General features: G+C 42.9%; 1 protein-coding gene across 1 annotated transcript; it reads left to right on the top strand.

Annotated features, from left to right (window-relative positions):
* Positions 1-787: 787 nt before the first annotated feature.
* On the top strand, positions 788-14,234 carry LOC115590380 (uncharacterized). The gene is made up of 4 exons (XM_030431736.1): positions 788-902; positions 10,618-10,937; positions 11,689-11,986; positions 14,120-14,234. Exons 1-4 carry the CDS (start codon positions 872-874, stop codon positions 14,200-14,202), a joined length of 732 nt encoding a protein of 243 aa, XP_030287596.1. The 5' UTR covers positions 788-871; the 3' UTR covers positions 14,203-14,234.
* The last annotated feature ends 9,070 nt before the right edge of the window (positions 14,235-23,304 follow it).

Genomic DNA, 23,304 nt, shown 5'->3' with positions numbered 1-23,304 from the left:
AAAGACCAAAACCAGGTTTACAGCGGCCGAACATCCATGAAGACTGATGCTCTGGAAACTGGAGACCTCAGCCTCAATCTGACAAAACTTCACCACTCTGACAGCGGCTCCTACACCTGCACCGTCAGAGGGTTCAGAAGGGGGAGACAGAGAGAACGGAGATTGACGGACATACAGCTGCAGGTCAAAGGTCAGCAACTAACCCTAAAACCTACTGTAGATACAGGTCAGAGGTCAGAAGTCAGAGATCATGTTCTTTATGTTTCCAGTTTCCACAGAACGATTCCCATCCTGGGCCACAGCTCTCCTGGTTCTCCTGGTTGTTGGAATTCTTGTTTCTGGAACTCTTTTAGTATATTTTAGGCACTATTTGATGTCAGGTATGTCACTACTACTACAGTACCCATCAGGCACCTGGGCAGCATCTTTACCCTAATAGTTCCCTGACTGTTGAGGCAGACTGTTGATAGTGAGGTCTGGGATTATAAGAGAAGGATGAGACAGTGAAGTCATGTTACCATCACAGTTCCTGCTGCTGTCTGTACAGCTGATGTTGTGGTTTGTTGTCCTCTCAGTCTACCAGGTGGAGGTGGATTCAGGGGCGGAGTCTGTCCAGCTGCCCTGCAAAACCATTGTTCACCTGCCTGAAGACGCTAAAGTGGAGTGGAGGGATGGAGACAACTGGAAGGTCCATGTGTATCAAAACAGTTCTGACCAGCCTGAACAAGCGCACAGATGTTACAGAGGTCGAACAGAGATAAAGAGAAAACCGCTGAAACCTGGAGACCTCAGTCTGACCCTGAAATATCCCACAGACACAGACAGTAACACCTACACCTGCACCGTCTGCAACAGGGAGGAAGACATCCTGATGGAGAAACAAGTGGTGCTGAAAGTCAAAGGTCAGTACTGTAGATACAGGTCAGTACTGTATCTGTTCATTGATTCAGTGAAGGTTTTTAGGAGAAGTCCTGGAGTTCTGGAGGAGAAAGCTTTCACTGACCAGGAGACTGACTGCCTGGAGAAACTGTTTCAAAAGGTCAAAAAGCAGTTAGATGATGATGAATAAGTCAAGTAGTTAAATAGTTATTCCATATTTTCCCTGCTGCCTTGAATATAGATGGAGAAAGGGATGATGGGAAAAGGGCGTCTCTTTTCAAGCTGTGTTCTCTCAACAAGCTGGATGTTATTTTGGTAGCAGAGACACACAGTACTGCTGATAACCAGACTGACTGGAGGACAGAGTGGACTGCTGAAACCTTCTTCAGTCACAAACCAGTAACAGTTGTGGGGCTGGACTTGTTGTTTCCAGAAACTTTCTTCCTCAGTCTGTAGAAACTGAAGAAGTTATTAAAGGCCGTCTGTTAAAAGTGAGAGCAGTGTGTGAAGACGTAAAGATGGTGTTTATTAATATTGATGCTCCGGCTGTGGAAATGGAGAGAGTGGTGTTTCTACATGTTTTAAATGAAGTGATTGATAAATGTAATAATGAGGAATATGTATTTATGGGTGGAGGTTGTAACAGTACTGAGGACAGCAGGTCAGACAGGAACCATGCAGAGCCTCACGCTGCCTCTCACACTCGTCTGCTTCACCTCATGGAGGCTCAGGAGTTGTGTGATGTCTGGAGAGACAAAACACCTGGGGCCTCATTTATAAAACTGTGTAGGATTGATGTCAAAAGGTTGCGTACGCACGAAACACAGAAAGTGCGAATGCACAAAAATATCCTTATTTATAAAACAGTGCGCACACACGTCCTACGCCGATTTCCCTTTATAAATCACACTCCACTCTAAATGTGGCACACCTGTGTGCGGGTCATACCACACCCATATTTGCCTAAAAATATCCAGAGAAACGCCCCTAATCAATATTCATTCATGATTGAAAGCAGAGAGAAAGGCGAAGAAGCGCAGTTCCACTCAGAGCGAGCTGGAAGTTCTTGTCGGGGAGGTGGAGATGAGGCAGGCTGTATCATTAGGTGAACACAGTGTTGGGTCGGGTCACCAATGCCAAAAAGGCTCTAGAGTGGCAGCATGTGGCAGACAATGTAAATGCTGTTGCCTCAGAAGTGTGGCTGAAGTGAAAAAAAAGTGATCAGAAAGTGGAAGCAAAAAAGCGCCTGGTGTCACACAGGCAGAGCATCTGTGTGACGGGCGGGAAACGGGCCAACTGGAGCTCACTCCACTGGATGAAAAACTGGCTGGGATCATCAGGGAATCCCTCCTGAGTGACTTGGTGATGGAGGTGGAGGGGGACACCGGTGTCGGCCCAATTAATTCTCACTCGGTGCTCTTATAGCAACTTGAGTGCAGTTTGTGGTATCGATTACATTTGGGAAACCGGACATTGCTGCGAATTGCACAATTTTTATTTGCCTGTTCACCCACCGTATAAGGAAACTTTATGTACTGCTGCGACAAACCAATTATACCCCATAACACGTCTGGCCTAACACGGCTAAAGGTTGGCTGGGATATCCCTGACCTGTCAATTCCCTCTGGAATGTGCCGGTTGAAACCCGAGTGTTGTGAGCACTTGAAGCAGGACTGGTACAGCGTGGTTTCTGCGGGTGCTCCTCTCTAACGCTGGGCCCAATACCGCACATAGATCCAAGAGGACAGCTCGTGAGAATCGGAAACGGCTCGTCAGCCACTCGTCACTGTACACACCTGAACATAACTCGCTGTCTGTGGCCAGGCTTGGTTGTTTTATTGTTTTAAACATTATTTTGTTGTATTTTGTGTTTAGAAGTTGTGTTATCAGCCCTGTTGGCTTCTCTGTGTCCTTAAAACAGTGGTGGGATTTTTTGAAAAGTTCAAATTAGGCAACTCTGTCAGCAGTACACTCAGAATGTCACAAAACCTTGATAAGTTCGGTAAAAGCTCTGGAGTCTGAAGTGGAAGAATAATGAGACCTAGCTGAGACCACCAGAGACCAGAACCAGACTGAGACACTGAAGTTAAAAAGTCTCTTTTAGCTTCCTGCTGGGTGTCTCAGCTCAGGGGGTTCTGGTTCGGTCCTGCTTCCAGACTGTAGCCCAGATGGATGTTCCATCACACTTGTTCTTTGTTCTGGAGCGTAAGAATGGACAGAAGAGGTTCATTCACTCTTTAAGGTCTGACACTGGGCAGGTGCTGACTGATCACACTGCAATCCAGTGAACTGTTAAACAGTGAGCTGTTTGAATGTGAGCACAGAGATCAGAAGGCAGCGTCTCACAGCTTCTACACTGGTCTTCCAGCTGTTTGGCCTCAAAGCTTGCTTTGGTTTTATTGATAAAATTAAGGTTTAATATTGTGACATTCAGAGCATCCTGAAGATAAATGGTGGTTTGAGCTCCATTTCAGGTTCAGAGGGGAGTTAGACAAGGCTGTGCCCTCTCTGGCATGTTATAGGCAAGTTTATTTGTATAGGCAAGTTTATTTGTATAGCACAATTCAGACACAAGGCAACTCAAAGTGCTTTACAGGCACACACAAATTACATTAAAAGACAAACATTTCATTTAAAAGACATTAAAAATTGCATTATAAAAAAAAAAAAAAAAAAAAAAAAAAAAACTCAGAGTAATAATGCAGTTCAAAGACTTCAGTTAAAAGCAGTGGCAAAAAGAAATGTTTTAAGTCTTGATTTAAAAGAGGTGAGTGTTGGAGCAGACCTGCAATTTTCAGGGAGTTTGTTCCAAATATGTGGCGCATAGTAACTGAAAGCTGCTTCTCCATGTTTACTTCTGACTCTGGGGACTGAAAGCAGACCGGTACCTGACGATCTCAGAGGTCTGGATGGTTCATAACGCGGCAGCAGATCAGAAATGTATTTTGGCCCGAAACCATTCAATGCTTTATAAACCAACAACAAGACTTTGAAATCTATTCTTTGATAGACAGGAAGCCAGTGTAAAGATCTAAGAACTGGAGTGATGTGATCTACTTTTTTGGTTCTTGTTAGGACTCGAGCAGCAGCGTTCTGAATCAGCTGCAGCTGTCTGATGGAGTTTTTAGGGAGTCCTGTAAGGACACCATTACAGTAGTCGAGTCTGCTGAAGATAGATGCGTGAACAAGTTTCTCCAAATCCTGCCGAGACATAAGCCCTCTTATCCTGGATATATTCTTAAGGTGATAGTAGGCTGACTTTGTAACTGTCTTAATATGGCTGCTGAAATTCATGTCTGAGTCCACAGTCACACCAAGGTTTCTGACTTGGTCTGTAGTTTTCAACATTACAGACTGAAGCTGAGCAGAGACTTTAAGTCGTTCTTCCTTGGATCAAAAAACAATTATTTCAGTCTTATCTTTGTTTAACTGAAGAAAACTCTGACACATCCAATCATTGATTTGTTCAATGCATCTACTCAGGGTATGTATGGGATTATAGTCCCCTGGTGATATGGTTATGTAAATTTGTGTGTCATCTGCATAACTATGGTGGCAAATTTCATTGTTTTCCATTATTTGAGCTAGAGGGAGCATGTAAATGTTGAATAGTAGAGGCCCCAGAATGGAGCCCTGGGGTACTCCGCTTGTCATTTTCATCCGTTCAGATGTGTAGTCACCAATAGACACAAAGTAATCTCTCTCATTTAGATAAGATTTAAACCACTTTAGTGTTGTACCAGAGAGTCCAACCCAGTTTTCCAGTCGGTCCAGTAGTATATTATGGTCGACTGTGTCAAACGCAGCACTGAGATCCAGTAATACTAAGACTGAGATTTTTCCGCTGTCTGTGTTTGAATGAATGTCGTTGAAGACCTTAACGAGGGCCGTCTCAGTGCTGTGATGTGGTCGAAATCCTGATTGGAAAGCATCAAAACAGCCATTTATTATTAAGTAATTGTTCAGCTGTTGAAAGACAGCTTTTTCAATTATTTTACTTAAAATTGGGAGGTTTGAAATGGGCCTATAGTTATTCATTACTAATGTGTCTAGAGTTCTCTTCTTCAGGAGTGGTTTAATGACTGCTGTCTTAATGGCTTGGGGGAAGACACCTGAGAGAAGAGATGTGTTAACAATCTGTAGCAGGTCTGGAATCATGCAGTCTGAAACTTTTTTGAAGAACCCTGCTGGTAAAATATCCAGGCTGCAGGAGGAAGACTTCAAATGCTGTATAATGTCTTGAAGGTTTTTGTCATTAATTGGATCAAATTGTGTCAGGGTATTAGAGTTGGGTTTAGGTGGACAAAACGACAACACACCTCCAGTACCTGGTAGGGTGGCACTGACCGCTTGTCTAATGTTCTGAATTTTGGCAGTGAAGAATGATGCAAATTCATTACAGGCCCTGGTAGACAGATGTTCAGCTGCTACTGGCACAGGAGGGTTTGTTAACCTGTCGACAGTAGCAAACAAGGCACGAGCATTATTTTTGTTCTTGGTGATAATGTCTGAGAAGAAGGACTGCCTTGACTTTTTTAATTCTAAATTAAAAATGTAAAGTCTCTCTTTATAAATGTCAAAATGAACCTGGAGATTTGTTTTTCGCCACCTGCGCTCAGCTTTTCGACATTCCCTTTTTTCCATCTTGACAAGCGTGGCGTTTCTCCAAGGAGATTTTTTCTTACCAGAGACCACCTTCACTTTAGTGGGTGCAATGGCATTCATGACATTTGTAATTTTGGAATTGAAATGAAGTACAAGGTCATTGACAGAGAACCTAGAGAGGGGTGGTGTGGAAGAGAAAGCATCAATGAATATGTCACCAGTGTTTTCAGTGATGTATCGCTTTGAGACAACCTGAGTTTGAACATTTGTGTGCACTGATATATCACTCTCAAAGAAAACACAGTAATGGTCGGAGAGAGCGACATCAGATACCAGAACCTTAGAAATGTTCAGACCCTTTGAGATAACTAAGTCCAGGATGTGGCCCCTGTTGTGTGTGGGTTGTGTCACATGCTGAGTGAGTCCAAAGTTATCAAGGACACAGCACAGTTCTTTAGTCCATCTGTCCTCAGGCTTGTCGACATGGATGTTAAAGTCACCAACAATTAACACACAATCAAAGTCAGTGCAGATAAGAGATAGTAACTCAACAAGGTCATCAAAGAAATATGTGCAGTATTTAGGTGGCCTGTAGATGTTTAGAAATATAGCTCGAGAAGATGAGTTTACCTGAAGAGCAACATATTCAAAAGAAGTAAAACTTCCATAAAACATCTGCTTGCATTTGAGTAACTCATTAAACAAAATACTAACACCTCCTCCTTTTTTATGCATTCTAGTTTCACTTATGAAAGAGAAATTTGGAGGACTTGATTCAATGTGAACAGCTGCACTGTTATCCTGGTCTAACCAAGTTTCAGTTAAAAACATAAAAGTAAGATTGTGTTTGATGATAAAGTCGTGTATTAAAAAAGATTTTCCTGCTAGAGATCTGATGTTTAATAGAGCTACAGTTACAGTATCAAAACCAACTGTGCAGTTTTTTGCGACAGTTAGTGGCTGACGAGGAATGGGAGCTAAATTGAATGGATTGGCAGATTTAGTCCCGCATTTCCTGTTTCTCAACAAATTCACAATTTTTCTATTACCTGTAAGCACAGGAATTGAGGAGGCAGCCTGAACTCCAGGGGGCCCTGGCTTTTCTCGGGGGAAAACAGTAGCGATATCAACTTCATAGCCCGGACCCGGCACATATCAGTAAGCGTTAATTGTACTGTCAGCATGGACAGGATGTACTTCGCTGTTTTCAGACTGTAGAGGCCAAAGATTATTCAGAGGGGGCGGAGGGGCACAATGACGTTTTGGCGATGGTGGTTTCAAGCGTGGCAGATTTGGGCGGGGTGTGAGTCTGAGTCCAACATTGACCAGCTTTTTCATCTCATCCGTGAAATCGAGGAGGGGGGAAGAGGGGGAGAGGCTGAGGCTGAGGCTGGCTGGAGAGGGCGGAGAGTTGGTTGGGGTTGGTGGAGAGTGGATGTTCCCTCTTGTTGCGACTGGGGGGGACTCCTCCTTGCGGAGCGAAGATGGCAGCAAGGACTCCTCCTCCTGGCACAGCTGACTTGTCTGTTCGAAGCTTATCTCAGGCACAAGTATTTCTCCTTCCAAGGGCTGTCTTATCAGTTGTTTTAGTTTGTTTTGCCTGGTGTCCTTGAAGGGAGGAACTGGTGTGTGGTGCACAGAGTAGAATATGTTGGAGGTTAACAACCTTACTCCTGACTTGTTAAGGCAGAATCCATCTGCCTTAAAGAGGTGTCTGCGTTCCCAGAAAATGTTAAAATTGTCAATAAAGTTCACCGATTGAGCGGCACATGTAGCTTTGAGCCATCTGTTCAACATCAACAACCTGCTGAATCTCTCATCACCTCTACGGACAGTTGGTAGAGGGCCACTGACAAACACCACAGTATCGAGAGATCTGACTTTGTTCAACAGATCAGTGAAGTCTTGTTTCAATACCTCAGATTGTTGTTTCACAACATCACAGGCCCCTGTGTGTAAGATGAGAGATTTCACTGTTGGATGTTCAGCGACAATGTCCAGAATTTTTTCTGAGACGTCAGAGACCATATCGTTGGTAAAACAGAGTACTTTGGTGTTCTTCTTGCTGCAAAAGCTGTTTACCTCCTTCACAGCAACATCACCCACAATCAGTGTTTGTGGTCCAGTCATTAGCTCTTTCTGTGGTCTTTTACTTTTGAATTTGGTCTCATAACTCTCCTTGTTCATTGACGGAGAGCTTGCACGGTCTTGATAAAGTGGAGCAAATCTGTTCTCCAGTTGTATTTTTGTTATTTGCGTAGGTACGCTCTTACTTTTTGTTTTCACCATTGTCCACGGTTGTTTCCGCTTTGGTACGGGTGTTGAGGAGGCACTCTTTTCAGAGGAAAGTGCAGGCCAACCAGTTGCATCACAGATCTCAGGACGCTGGGCTCTGCCTGTTACTCGTTCTCCCAAAATTGATTTAACTTTAGGCTTTGCTCCAAGAGTATTCCAGCAGGGATGATTGTTCCTGGGCTTTTTATCCAGTCCCCTGAACTCCTGTTTTGTCGAGTCATTGTCGGGGCTAATTAGCCGTGTGTTAGCAGGCTCTTGTCTGCTGTTTTGATTCCATGGGAGAGTAGTTTCGTTCCCAGATAGTCCATTCACTTCCACATTTACTTCTATCCGGTGGATCTTGGTTTCCAGCTCAGCAATTTTCTGTAGGATGCTCTGAAGGTTCAGGTTAACAAGAGGCATTTTGGTGCTAGTTAGCTTTAGCTGCTAATAGGCTTTAGCTGCTAATAGGCTTGTGCTACCTCGAAGGCCTCGAAACTGAAAGTGCGGAGTTCGGAAGAAAAATTTTTAAAAAAGTGAAATAAGGCAGCAGCAGTCAGTTAATTGTTGTCCCAGTGGTTTGTAAATATCCAGGAGTTGCTGCCTGTAATCTTTCAGTGAAGAAAAATAATAACAGTGGAAAAAATAGCAAGCAGAAGCGAGAGCGAGAGCAAGCAGAAAAGCGTCTATACTCCTTAGCAATCGAGCTTTTGTCATAAACTTAGAGCTGACCTTCAGGGGCTGACTATTCCAGGTTGTAATGCACCTTTAAAACTGTCAGCCAATGCAGATGGCGTGGTCATCCTGGTGGACAACCAGCAGGATATTGATGTGTTGGTTAGAGATGTCATCCAGTTCGGCTCAATATCCTCAGCCAAAGTCAACTGGGACAAAAGTGAAGCTGTCAGTGTTGGTGGAGTGGAGAAGAAGCTCAGTGTGCCTGGAGGGTTGATCTGGAAGACGGAGGACTGAAATATTTAGGAGGGTTTTTAGGTGATCCCTCATTTGTTCTTAATAACTTTGAGAATGTTCTCGAAAAAGTTAAAGGTCGTCTAGCAAGGTGGAAGTGGATTAAAACAAAAATGTCATACAGAGGTCGAGTTCTCATCACCAACAATTGTCAAAGATCCAGGCTCTTCTTGTGGACTTCTGGGACAGACTGCACTGGGTGCCTTAGGGCATTTAACACACCTATAGTTCGTTTGCTCTGGTCCGAATCAGGGACCAACTTGTTACAATGTTGCATATTACCTCGAGTTTGGTTTGTGTTCACACAGCAGCATTTACAAGTGGACCAAAATGTGTGATGCACGAGGAAACTGCTCTCTAATTGGTCTAAATTTGGAAAACTAGGCAGCAATTCAGCTGAATTTAGCACCAAGCAGACAGGAAGTCAAGCACTGAAACAACAACAATATGACATCCGGTTACTTTTCAAAACAAAATACTTCGTGTTTACACCAGCGCACAAATCTCAAAAAAGAGACAAACACAAGCTCTTCTGCTGATCCTTCAGTCGGGAGCACTTCGTGTTGTTGTTTTTATGACACAGACCTATAACTGCGGACGCGAGTGATCATGTGATTATCGCGGAAACTCCTCGGCCTCGAGACGCCAGCTGTCTACTGTACTGCGCCATGTCCGACTCAAAACACAACCGGGGGTTACCGGATGGCGGATGGCAAAGCAAAACACCTGATCGGCCGTAACGCATTGGACACGTATCCAGTGGAAATTTGGGGTTAAGCGCTGATGCTTCCTGCAGTTGGGTCGGATCGAGTTGGATCACGTTCTCACCACAAACAAACTGTACCAGAGTTTGTTTGGAACCAGACCGAGACCACCTCTTCCACAAGGTCTCGGTCCGGTTGTTTTGGTCCGCACCCGAGTGCAATTGATGTGTTCACACCTTCCCAAACGAAGTGCACCAAGGGGGTAAACGCTCCAGGGTTCGATTCAACTGAACTAAATAAGGCAGGTGTGAAAACGCCCTTAGAGTGAGCTGTATCTGCTGAGGAATGAAGGAGGACAGAGCCTGATCGACCTGACAGCAGGGGGGCTACCTTCAGATTCCAGATCTTACAGAGGTTTCTATGTGGTCCTGCTGATTTAGCGTTGAGGCCACTGGCTTTCACCATTTTAAGTAAGTTTGGTTGACTTGGACTCAACAGACCTTAGTGTTAATGGATTTAAAGCAGCCGAACATAAAGGAATTACCTGTGGTTGTATTGTGGACTGTTTAAGGCATGGAGCTTACTAAAGAAGAAGAGGCTGGGACACTACAGCTCAGTGTACTGGCTGACCCAAGAACTGTTTCAGTCCAGCCCGTCAGGTGGGGTCCACTCTGCTGAGGTGGTTCTGTATGTCTAATGTGGCGACTCCGGCACATGTAGATCAGCTCGCAGGTGCAAACATGGACAATGCCGCTCCTCAATGCCGGATGCAAATAGAAAATGAATGTATAAAATATTTGTCAAAGTTTTCCAGAGTTACCAACTGAATGGTAGAAGTGACACTCCATTGAGAATGTTTATTTAAGTAAATGGTAAATGGCTTGCATTTTTATAGTGCTTTTCGAGTCTAACGACAGCTCAAAGTGCTTTACAACACATGCCACATTCACCCATTCACACACACATTCATACACTGATGACGGAGGCTGCCATGCAATGCAACTGCTCATCAGGAGCAATTTGGGGTTCAGTATCTTGCTCAAGGACACTTCGACATGCAGCTAGGTGGAGCTGCGGTTCCGATCACGAGACGACCCGCTCTGACCACTGAGCCACAGTATTGTTGAGATTCAAAATCCTCTCTCACTTTGTCTCTCTCTCTTGTTGTGATTTGTTGTCCTCTCAGTCTACCAGGTGAAGGTGGATTCAGAGGTGGAGTATGTCCAGCTGCCCTGCAAAACCACAGTTCACCTGCCTGAATATGCTAAAGTGGAGTGGAGGGACAGTTACAACAGGAAGGTCCATGTGTATCAGAACGGTTCTGACCAGTCTGAAGAACAGGACAATGGTTACAGAGGTCGAACAGTGTTGAAGAGAAACCTGCTAGCACCTGGAGACCTCAGTCTGACCCTGAAATATCCCACAGACTGGGACAGAGACATCTACACCTGCACTGTCTACAACAAGTTAGAACACATATTGCTGGAGAAACAAGTGGAGCTGAAGGTCAAAGGTCAGTACTGTAGATACAGGTCAGAGGACAGTACTGTAGATACAGGTCAGTACTATAGATACAGGTCAGAGGTCAGTACTGTAGATACAGGTCAGTACTGTAGATACAGGTCAGTACTGTAGATACAGGTCAGAGGTAAGTACTGTAGATACAGGTCAGTACTGTAGATACAGGTCAGAGGTCAGACTGACATAAATCAGCTGATTGATCCAAGAGTTGACAGTATTGATCTGAATGTAATGTTTTTATTTCATCCATAGGAAAGTTGAAGGAACGAGCTAAAAGAAATAACAAATCTTTTCATCACTTAGAACAAAGAAATGCAGCTTTAATAGTTTGTATCAGTTATTGATTGCTGATCAGTTCTCAGCTGATTCAACAAATATTCACTTCCTGTTGAAGAAGTTGATCAAAGAAAATGTTAAATTTGACATCCAGAAATGTGAAAGTGACAAAAAAATCAACAAACAGCAGCAACACTGAGATGAGACATTACTGTGAAGACCACAGGGACAAAACATCACAACACCATCAGGACTCTGATCATGTCCAACTCCTTGAAAACCTGGATTTACTTCCTGTGTTTCTGTCCCCTGTTACCTGCTGCTCTCATCTGGTTCTGTCCTTCAGCTTTCTCTACAACTTTGTAATCAGTCAATACAGTTCTTCAAAACTTCTGCTGCTATCTGTACAGCTGATGTTGTGCTTTGTTTCCTCTCAGACTGTCAGGTGGAGGTGGAGGAGGGGGTGGAGTCTGTCCAGCTACCCTTCAAAACTGCACCTGACCTGCCTGAAGATGCTAAAGTGAAGTGGAGGGACAAAGATGACATGAAGGTCCATGTGTATACGAACAAATCTGACCAGCCTGAAGAACAGCACCAGAATTACAAAGACCGAACAGAGATGAAGAAAGACCTGCTGAAGACTGGAGACCTCAGTCTGACCCTGAAATACCCCAAAGAGACAGACACAGGAAGATACTGGTGTGGAGTCATCAACAAGGACGTCCTGAGAGGGAAAACAGTAAAGCTCAAAGTCAAAGGTCAGTATGAAGATACAGAACAGAGGTCTGTGAGTCTGTCTGTGATTGGCTGCTTGTCTCTGGTTGGTTGCTTGTCTCTGGTTAGTTGTTTGTCTGTGGTTGGTGGCTTGTGTAGTGTCTGTATGTTTCTTACATATCCTGAGCTCTATGACGATAGTGGATACTGAGAAGACAGGATGGGACAGGACCAGATGCTCCCCTGTAGACAAGTGTGGGAATGCCAAAGGGCAGTGGTCCCCATGACCAGGAGCCTTTATCAGCTCTGAAGTGTGCAGCAGCTACAGCAAGAGGCTCACACCAGAGGTTCGGAGCTGACTAACATATACATTGTCAACTAAGTATAGGGAAACCATCCTGTCCACCTTAGTGACATCAGCAAGTTAAGTAACACACACAAGAGTTATTTCATAGGAAGTGTGAGGCAGACCCATCCTTCTTCTATAGAAACAGACTCTAAAAAGGCCCTGCACCCGAGAAAGGGGGGTGGCAATTGGTGGATCTCCTAACATCGAAGGCTCGTTTTTCGGATGGAGCAGAGGGCGAAGCATTTTTGGCATTGCTTTAGCCAGAGATTTGAGAACACCAGACGCGTGGCCGCACTCTGTTTGGACGCTGGCTTGAGATCTGTTTCAATAAAGATCATTCCACTCACCCTGACCTCCACAGAATTATTTTACCAACATACTACACGCAGACACATTTGATGAAGACAGCCCAGAAACTACACTTGTCTTGGTTGTTTGTCTCTGGTTGGCTGCTTGTCTCTGGTTGTCTGCTTGTCTCTGGTTGGTTGCTTGTCTCTGGTTGTTTGTCTCTGGTTGGTTGTTTGTCTCTGGTTCTTTGTCTCTGGTTGGCTGCTTGTCTCTGGTTGTTTGTCTCTGGTTGGTTGCTTGTCTCTGGTTGGCTGCTTGTCTCTGGTTGTTTGTCTCTGGTTGTTTGTCTCTGGTTGGTTGCTTGTCTCTGGTTGGCTGCTTGTCTCTGGTTGTTTGTCTTTGGTTGGCTGCCTGTCTCTGCTTGTTTGTCTCTGGTTGGCTGCTTGTCTCTGGTTGTTTGTCTCTGGTTGGTTGCTTGTCTCTGGTTGGCTGCTTGTCTCTGGTTGTTTGTCTCTGGTTGGCTGCTTGTCTCTGGTTGTTTGTCTCTGGTTGGTTGCTTGTCTGTGGTTGGCTGCTTGTCTCTGGTTGTTTGTCTCTGGTTGGCTGCTTGTCTCAGGTTTTTTGTCTCTGGTTGGCTGCCTGTCTCTGCTTGTTTGTCTCTGGTTGGCTGCTTGTCTCTGGTTGTTTGTCTCTGGTTGGTTGCTTGTCTCTGGTTGGCTGCTTGTCTCTGGTTGTTTGTCTCTGGTTGGCTGCTTGTCTCTGGTTGTTTGTCTCTGGTTGGTTGCTTGTCTCTGGTTGGCTGCTTGTCTCTGGTTGTTTGTCTCTGGTTGTTTGTCTCTGGTTGGTTGCTTGTCTCTGGTTGGCTGCTTGTCTCTGGTTGTTTGTCTTTGGTTGGCTGCCTGTCTCTGCTTGTTTGTCTCTGGTTGGCTGCTTGTCTCTGGTTGTTTGTCTCTGGTTGGTTGCTTGTCTCTGGTTGGCTGCTTGTCTCTGGTTGTTTGTCTCTGGTTGGCTGCTTGTCTCTGGTTGTTTGTCTCTGGTTGGTTGCTTGTCTGTGGTTGGCTGCTTGTCTCTGGTTGTTTGTCTCTGGTTGGCTGCTTGTCTCTGGTTGGTTGCTTGTCTCTGGTTTGCTGCTTGTCTCTGTCTAACTGTCCTGGTTGGCTGCTTGTCTCTGGTTGCTTGTCTCTGGTTGGCTGTTTGTCTCTGGTTGTTTGTCTCTGGTTGGCTGCTTGTCTCTAATTGTTTGTCTCTGGTTGGTTGCTTGTCTCTGGTTGTTTGTCTCTGGTTGGTTGCTTGTCTCTGGTTGGCTGCTTGTCTCAGGTTTTTTGTCTCTGGTTGGCTGCCTGTCTCTGCTTGTTTGTCTCTGGTTGGCTGCTTGTCTCTGGTTGTTTGTCTCTGGTTGGTTGCTTGTCTCTGGTTGGCTGCTTGTCTCTGGTTGTTTGTCTCTGGTTGGCTGCTTGTCTCTGGTTGTTTGTCTCTGGTTGGTTGCTTGTCTCTGGTTTGCTGCTTGTCTCTGTCTAACTGTCCTCTGTCTACTCTGCAGGGAGAAGTCAGATCAAAGATAAAACAGTGGACATCAGGAAAAGAAGCAGCTCCACTGATCTGACACTGATCCGACTCCTCTGATGGCTGATCAATCTGTTTGATCAATCTGTTGGTCAATCTATGATTGTTGATCTGATGTGACTTTGGATCAGAGATTAAATGGAGGTGAAGGAGCTGATGGAGGATGGAAGAAGACAGGAGGACACTTCGTCAGCTTCTTCTTCACTCTGACTCTCACACACAGTCTACACACTCACTATTGATGACAATTGATTAGTGATGTCAGAGTGATGTCAGAGTGATGTCAGAGTGATGTCACATGGTGGTTTGGACTGAAACATGTGGTTTAGATCCTTTGAACTCTGACAGTAAAGTGTAAATACAACCTCGGATGTAGAGACAGCAGGTCTCTGCAGTAACAACATGTATCATTACCTTTACAGAGTGTCTACAGATAGAAACACTCACATTTAACACTTTTAACACCTTTTAATGCCATTTTATATGGGATTTAAGACCATAGCTTTGATGGAAATACTCACCAAAAGTGAAATATATATACACATATTGCATATACTAATTATTGCTGTAACCTTTTAAAATAAAAAGATGATTTAATCGATGAATAAATGGACATTCTTTCATATTTTAAATGTTTTTTAGAGTCCAACGTCTTTAATGTGGATCTGTGTCATCTTCACTTCATCAGTGTGTTTCAGCTGCAGGACCATGTTTTCTTCACAGAAACACATGAAGAACAGATTGTAAGATATCAGATGAAGAATCCTGTCAGACAATCAGAGTTCATCACTGATGTTCTGGTAAACAACCACCAGAGGGCGACATGAGCACAGCAGGATTATTACCTCTGACAACGTTTCCACTGCTGGACCTCAGAACACTTCTGAGCTATTTGTACTTTACTGGAGGATTTCTGCAAATATGTACTTTTTACTCCACTACATTTATTGAAAACACTGTTTTAGTTACTTTACAGATTACATGCTGCCTCAGAGCTGAATCAGCACTTTTCAAATTCAGTTATTTGATGAACAATCAGATTAAAAACAACTCTTATATTCATACAAATAATCTGAAAGTGCTGAATATATTTTAGTATATTTAGCTGAGATTAGATTCTGTCTGTCTGGGTGACATTTTAACACCATGTTATAGAGAATAACACACAAAATGTCGCCCAGCAGGCTGCAGCACTTTATTAATAAAGATAATAAACCATAAAAAGAAAGAAAATAAAAGACATTTCTGATTAAACAGTCACATCTGGATCGATGTGATGATGTTAAACAGCTGATCACATGTTCCTCTTTATGATAGATTATATTTTATGATAATAACATCTTTAAACCTCCTGATAAAACACATGTGTTACAGATATGTAAACATGTGTCTCAGGTGTTAAAGGTGACACACCTGTCTTAGTAAACCAATCAATAACTAGTCTGAACTCTCTTGTTGCTAGGAGCGGCAGCCTCCCGCAGCGCGTTCTCTGATTGGCCAGCAGTACGTCACCTCGGGCCAATCAGATGCCAGTGCGTCTGCCATGAGAATCCATGATGTTCTTTTTGTTTCTTTCATCAATTTATCAATACTACGATTCATCATCAGGCTGATCAGATCACCGCGCAGGCTCACATCTACCGGGGTGGCTAAAAGAAAGCCTTGCCTCCCCAGTTGGCAGCAACGAATCCAAAGAAAAGTTATGGCCAATTTGACATCTACGAGCGCGAATCTCCAATGTCCGACTGCTGTGAATGCAGCACGAGATGACGTCAGAGCAATAGGGGTGGGCGATACTGCAAATTTTGGTATCGATCTGATACCAAGTAATTACAGGGCCAGTATTGCCGATACCAATAGTGATATCGATACTGATACTTTTCACTTGAAAATTCCTGATAATGATTATGATAACGATAAAACACAGAACAAAGATTTTAGCCAAATAAGAAAATTATATTTAACTTAATCAAATCTATAACCTATCTCCATGTAGCCTAAATAGAAATACTGATGTTCCTTCAACAGATACACAAAGGGGTTATTATATTCTGCCATATTCAAACTTCAGGTTTGAGGTAGGCTCTATATCAATATAAGTATATATTTTTTAGGTCCAGTACAGTCAACCTGAGTGATATGAGCTGAGTGAGAGAAATGAAGAGGAGCGCTGTGCTCACACAAACTCTGTGAAGAAATACGAGTGATTTGCTGAATTTATAGAAGAAAAACTACAACAAAAATATCGATCTCATCACGCTAGTATCGGTCCGATACCAATACTCACCTCTGTATCGATACTATCGATATTTGGATCAATCCGCCCACCCCTACAGAGCAAGAGACGCGTCGTTTGGAAAACTGAGTGGCGCGGAGCGAAGAGCAGGAGTCGCGAGGAAAGGAGACACGGGAGGAAAGAGGTAAAAACTGATGAACTATCTATCAAGAAATGAAATAATATCAAAGCACAGTGCTAGTATAGTTGCGATGCTGATTTAAGATGATAAAAATCAGGTTGAAGAACGTTATTTCGCTAACTATACATGTAATGTTAGCTAGGTCTGACGTCACTTCTGTGTAAATTAAGTTAACGTTAGGCTACAAAAGCTAATATTGATTCAACGTCTGTCAAGGAAAACACGGTAAAGTTACTTTGAATCTTCCAGAAATGAAGAGGAAAGGTAGCATATGAAGTGAGCAAGGTAGAAGGAGGAGATGAGGTGGAAGGAGAGAGAGAAAGGCGACCAGGGAGAGGAGGAGGAGGGAGAACACCACAGCGATGAAGATACGAGGAGGGAGAGCAACACCGAGATGAGGAGGAGAAAGAGAGAGACAAGATAACGTGCAGGGCTCAGACACTGAAAGGGAAAGCAGAGTGCTGAGCATCACCAACCATCTCTAGTCCAGCTGCTCCACATGGTGTGGACATTGTTGCTGGATAGTAAACTAACTTACATATCAATAAGAACAACACGTGACAAAAACGGACATTTTGCTAATAAAATTAAGGTGCATTTAGGAAAAAGTGCTTACATGCAAAAGGGACTTCTTCAAATAAATATACATATTCATGTTTGCTTGAATATGAATAATTGGGGAAACTTGTAAGTGAAAGTGTGATGAGATGGGGACAGAGTTTTAATATTCTGTGTACAATGTATTTTAGTTCTATTGCTCACAGGGCTGTAAACTAGCAGTTGCCACTCGCCAAATGCGACTAAAATATTTCGCTGGCGACTTAATTTTGGAGGGATACATGCCACGGGGCGGGTAAATGTTTGTCCCGATGGTCGTGCTCTTTCAATAAATTATGCATGGTATAGCAAAACATTGTAGTAGCTGTAAAGTGATGAATTATGACGGTAGCAAACGTTAGTGCTAAACCGGCTATTTGTTGTGTGTCGCACTGAAGTAGCTCCCCAGACGTCACCGCTGTAGAAAATAGTTCCCCATCAGAAGCAACGTAGCGTGTGCGTCACCGCTCTTTAAAAGTTTGGCGCAGTGACTGTGATTCGAGCGCAGCAATGACGACACCTATAACTCATGAGCTGAGGGAAGTTGTACTTAAGATGCGCATAATTTCTAAACGACTTCCTTCAATTAGGTTTCAGTATGATAATCAAGTGGCTTAATATGAGTCACGTCACAAAACGTGTAAAACCATGGGTCTATCAAATCCAGTGTAAATGTTATTATGGTACAGTCTCCACTCTCTATTACAGAGCCTGATAGTTAATTAATGAGTGTTTCTTTTGTCAAAGTGTTGCACTGTTCAAGTTTTCAATTTGCAATGTTATGAAATTTAATTAATAATATTAAAATGTATTTCTAAATAATACTTTGGCCTCTTTTCTAAGCATGTATTGTTATACAATACTGTTATCACCATGAAAAGTACTGAAACAGATGTATATGCAACAAAAAGAGGCAATTTATTATTTGGCCAGTAAAAAATTTAAATGGCCAAGTCAAAATGACTTGGCCGGTAGATTCTTTCATCTACCGGTCCCCTTGGCAGGTGAGCCAAAAAGTTAGTTTACAGCCCTGATTGCTCAGCTTAAATTCCAAAATTAAATAAATGAACCTAAAAATACTCTCGCAGGCTAAAATGTTAGTGTGAGTTAACACAGTCTGATGGTTATAACTAATCAATGATGGTTCTACATTGATTGTGTTTTTACTAGTTATATTCTATAATGAGTTGAGATGTAATGCAGTTTTAATGTTTCCTCCCCTCCATCTTCTAGACGTATCCATGTCCAGGTGTGAGGTGCCAGTGCAGCCAAAGCAAGAGAGTTTCGCTGAGTCCCTCCAGGAGCCAGGAGAATCTTCTGCAGCCACTGGTACAAATCTCACCCTGGTTGTGCTTGTAGGCATTTTTCCCTCCCGATGCTCCAAGGACTGTTTTCATCTCATTCAAGAGTTATCGTAACTGGAAAAAAGCTGAAATGAAAGACAGTGGTTTCTGTTTCTGGTCCCAGCTGTGACTTTACTGAGGTTCACCCAGTGTTAGCAGCAGGAGGACGGTCAGCTCACCTCCCAGAGCCTCCAGCTGAATCACTGGACACTGATTTAGGGACCATCATTAAATTACTGAGCACAAATATATTAATACAAAATAATTGCAGTTTTTTCGATATCTTCAATGTCATGTGGCCCACTGACTCCAAACCAGCAGTATATAAGCAGCGGTATTTAAAAATAAATTAGATTCAACAAATACGTTTCTACATTGTGCCATTTTTCGTTTCTACAAGTGTCAGTCTGTCAAAAACATTTTTCACAAATCTCACCAGTAGTCTTTATTTAAAGGGTTATATTTCAAAATGTTCTAGATTTTGTAAGTTAATGACTCAGAGCACCGCTGCTACAAATATTTATAGGGGAAAAACTGTATTATTGTTTTTTAATGTCTCTTCTTTTACATGTACAGTATACAGCCTGTATGAACCTTCTCACACAATGTTTTTGTACTTTTTCAGACTGGGGACAAAATGGACTTTTATATGACTTCTTTTCAGGTTTATGGAGATGTTCTTATGTAACATACCCTTTTGTAACTCTGTGAGCCTTTTTGTGTAATTTGTTGATGCAGCAGCTCAGATTTACATGCATGAAATGTCCCTTTCATGTCTCCTTAACTGCTGTGAATACTGTATATATTGTACTGTATTTCTTATGACTTTATCAGTAAAGACCTTACCTGTCAAACATTGTTCAAGCTACTGAGGGACAAATAGGGAGAATGTGTGTTCTGAGTAAACAATAAAAGCGATGTCCAGTACCTTGTTTGAGTGCCGTGCCCATTTATTACTACAGTGTATTTACGCTCACCTTAGTACAGCTCAGTCCATAGATCTTCATGGGTAAGTTTTTATTTGGATTGTTTCTTCTTGTACAAATGCTGTCTGCAACACTGGCACTCTGACACAGTCAAATGTGTTTGCTTCCCCTCTCACACATCTGCCACTTATCACCTGTGTCTTACCTTAATGCCTTTCCTGTGATAATGGCCCATCTACAGTAGTGTTACCATACTTCCATCTCCTATTAATTGAGATCACATTGTATGGTCACTTATTCCTAATATGTACTGTTTCACATGGAACCTCAAATACAAGACATTGATTGCATGAGATAAAGTTGTCTGTATGAGTTTGTAAATGGCAGCCCGTGTCCTTGTGTACTGTATATATACGTCAACCATATGTTGCCACCCCTCAAAAATTCCTGCCCCCCTCTCGCCACCCCATAAATATTTTTCTAGATCCGCCCCTGGATCCGGACCTGATCGATATGTTCATCCTGATATCACGAGCGTTTCGTCAGCACACGTCATCATCGGTCGGAGCAGATCAGAGTGATTAAAACAGCTGATCAGTCCGTTGAGTTAACGGCCGCTGTGATGGCGGCTTTGAAAGGCACGAGCACGCACAGAACTTCCTGTTTGAGAAAGACTTGCTTTCTACTTTACAAAATAAAAGTCTATCTACTCTCTGAGCTGAAGAATACATGATAAAAGTTGTAATAAGGGAACAAATTCACAAGTGTCACAAAATAAAGAGAAACACTAAAACATCCCTCATTAATCTGAAGTCGTTTATTTACAGGTCCAGAACTTTAATGGCGTCTGACCACAGTTAGAAACTTCAGACCAAACCTTCGATGGAAATACTCACCAAAAGTCAAATATATATACATATAATGCATAAACTAATTATTGCTGTAAGCTTTTAGAATAAAAAGACGATTTAATCAATGAATAAATGGACATTCTTTCATATTCTAACTTTGTGCTACTCTGATGGTACAAAGGTTTCTTGCTGCATAAGTCCTGTCAACAGCTCCATGTGGGTCTTTGTTCACATTTGTTTAAAATTTTATCATCTTTAATGAAAAATGTTTTATCATTTTTGACCAATAACTCAATTTTTTGCATAAAACTTCTGTCAGTAAAATGTAATGAACACAGTTCATGCAGCAAGCTTTGCTCCTGGTGTTATAATAAAGGCAGATTCAGGGTTTACTGAGGTTCTGAAGCTGTAATCCACACAAGTGGCCTCACAGAGACTCCAGCAGTGAAGAGAGGCTCCAGAGGAGGAGGATGATCCCAGAAGAGCAGCAGCCGGCTGGTCAGGAGGGACTGCAACAGCCGAGCAGCTCAGTGTATTAAAAAGGGAAACTTCAGGTCACAACTCAGGTTTTATTTGCAGCTGCTGTGAACCGGAGGAGAAGCCGGAGAGTGAGATGCTCCCAGCTAGCTTTAGTTTCTCACACATCTTCATGTACAGACATGAAGATCAAATCTGACTCATATTATGTTATATTATATTATAATGCTTTCACAGAGTTTATGAAAGAAATTGTCTTTAAACAGAGCACATCAGACCCATGTGTGTTTGTAAGATCTGGACAGGAGCTAGAAATACTAGCTGTGTATGTTGATGATCTGATTTTGATCACAGAATCAACAGAAAGCGTGGATCAGTTGAAACAACCTTTCAAGAAGCGCTACAAGATGAAGGACATGGGGAGCTGTCCTATATCCTGGGCATCTCTGTTGTCCAAGACAAAGCAAAGAACTGTGTCTTTCTTCATCAGAAGCATCACATTGAAACCATTCGTCAGAACCCCATTGCAACCCCTGCTGATGCAAATGTAAAGTTGAGAAAAGATGATGGTGTCAGTAAACCCGTGAAGCCCAAGCACTTATCAGTCCATGGTAGGTAGTTTACTGTACGCTGCAATGGCCACACGACCAGACATAGCACAAGCAGTGAGTGTTGTGTCAAAGTTCAATGCAAATCCAAATGCTGCATATCTGACGGCTGTGAAGAGAATGTTTCCATACTTGATGGGTACAGTGAACGTTGCCCTCAAGTATGAGCAGTCAGAGTCAGGAACTGTGATTGGTTTCTCAGATGCTGATTGGGCCGGAGATCAGGATGACCGTCGCTCAACAACTGGTAATATATTGTTCCTGAGTTGGTTCAGCGAGAAACAGGCAACTGTTGCACTTTCAACAGCAGAAGCTGAGTATGTCGCACTCAGCCAAGCAGCTCAAGAAGGTACCTGGCTGAAGAGATTGCTGACTGATCTTGGAATGAGTGATTCGCCTACAGTGACAATGGAGGACAATCAAGGAGACATCACAATCACAAAGAATCCTGTCAATCATTCTAAACATAAAAACAGACTAAACACATAGACATTCACTACCATTACATTGGTGAATGTGTGCAGAATGGGCAAATACGAGTGCAGTATTGTCCAACAGTTGATATGAAGGCAGATATCTTGACCAAGCCACTGACAAGACAAAAGTTTGAATACCTCAGAGGAGAGATTGGACTTTACCCTGTTTAAGTCTGCCTAATATGCTTACTGTACTGTTTACTGCTCAATGTGTTATGGAACCTGTGAGCAGGGTAAAAAGAAGTAAAGGAAAAAAATCTTGGATTTATTATGTTGACATTAGTTGTGAGGTCAAGCACTGATCTTAGTTGTGGAAATTGCCGAAGTACTTAAAATTAAGTGGGAGTGTAAAAACAGTAATTTGACAGTGTTGAGAAGGTGTTGTACTGCCACCTAGTGACTGCTTTTGAAAAGTGTTTTCTGTTCTGAATAATGACTCGTGAAATGACGACACTCACACATCTTCATGTACACAGACATGAAGATCAAATCTGATGGATCAGAGTCGCTTTTAAATTATATTGTATTTATTATATTATATTATATTATATTAGGTCATATCATACAGTATATATGGAGGACGTACATGTAGGTAGTTCCCTATAAATTAATCTAGTGGTTGAATTAGAGGTAGCTGTGCTCTTCATATCAAACACACTCATCATGTAACTTATGTAGGCTACTTCTTTGAGAAAGTCCCCAGACTCCCTTAAAAAATGTCTCAATTTAATGAGTTGTTGAGCTAAGAGACACTTTATAAACTCTGTGAAACTCTGTCTACATCACTTTCTGAACTATTCGAGCCTTCTTGTTTATTCGGCAAACGTTTCACATGAAGATATTCCTTTCTTTGTGTTAAAATAACGACATGTTTACACGTTAGAATAAAAACGAAGGAGGTTCGGTTAACGCGCCGCTGCGCGGTTTGTCCCAGTAGAGTTGCCGTAGCAAACCGTCAGAAGCTCGCGCTGCGCTGCGCCGCTCAGATCGCTTTTCTTGTGATTACTGATGATCGATTAGAGATGAGCCGTCCACGGAAGTGACGTAGTGACAGTCTGGATGAACGTGTGTGATGGACTTTGTGCTGTTTGCTCTCAGACTCATCTCCCGCCAGATACAAGTATACACACGTTAGCTTAGCATGCTAGCTGTAAACAGTGTGACTGTGTGAAAATGTCTAAAGTCCAGATTCTGAGATCGTTGGTGAAGCAGCGACTGACTGCGGCTGCTGAGGAGATATGTGCGCTGTTTGAAAGGACGATAGCAGAGTACGAGGAGGAACTGTGTCGGTCCACAGAGCAGAACCAGCGACACCGGAACCTACTGGACTCTGCTTTAACGCCTCAGCTTCGGTTACACAGAGCAGGTTCGTTCTCCTCCTTCTTCACTGTCGGCACCGACACAAATCTGCATCTTTGTTCAATAGCTTCCGGGTCATGTGACCCATTGACTCAGAACCAGAGCCGA

This window comes from Sparus aurata, chromosome 10, assembly GCF_900880675.1.
Source record: "Sparus aurata chromosome 10, fSpaAur1.1, whole genome shotgun sequence".
NCBI lineage: Eukaryota > Metazoa > Chordata > Actinopteri > Spariformes > Sparidae > Sparus > Sparus aurata.
Note: the sequence above shows the minus strand (reverse complement) of the source record. Positions and strands in the feature narration are given on the sequence as shown.

Excerpts from the sequence above, each read along its gene's own strand:
- LOC115590380 (XM_030431736.1), top strand. The coding sequence starts at position 872 with ATGGAGAAACAAGTGGTGCTGAAAGTCAAAG. Across the intron at positions 903-10,617 it reads AGTGGTGCTGAAAGTCAAAG|TCTACCAGGTGAAGGTGGAT; the intron begins GTCAGTACTGTA and ends TTGTCCTCTCAG. Across the intron at positions 11,987-14,119 it reads AGTAAAGCTCAAAGTCAAAG|GGAGAAGTCAGATCAAAGAT; the intron begins GTCAGTATGAAG and ends TCTACTCTGCAG.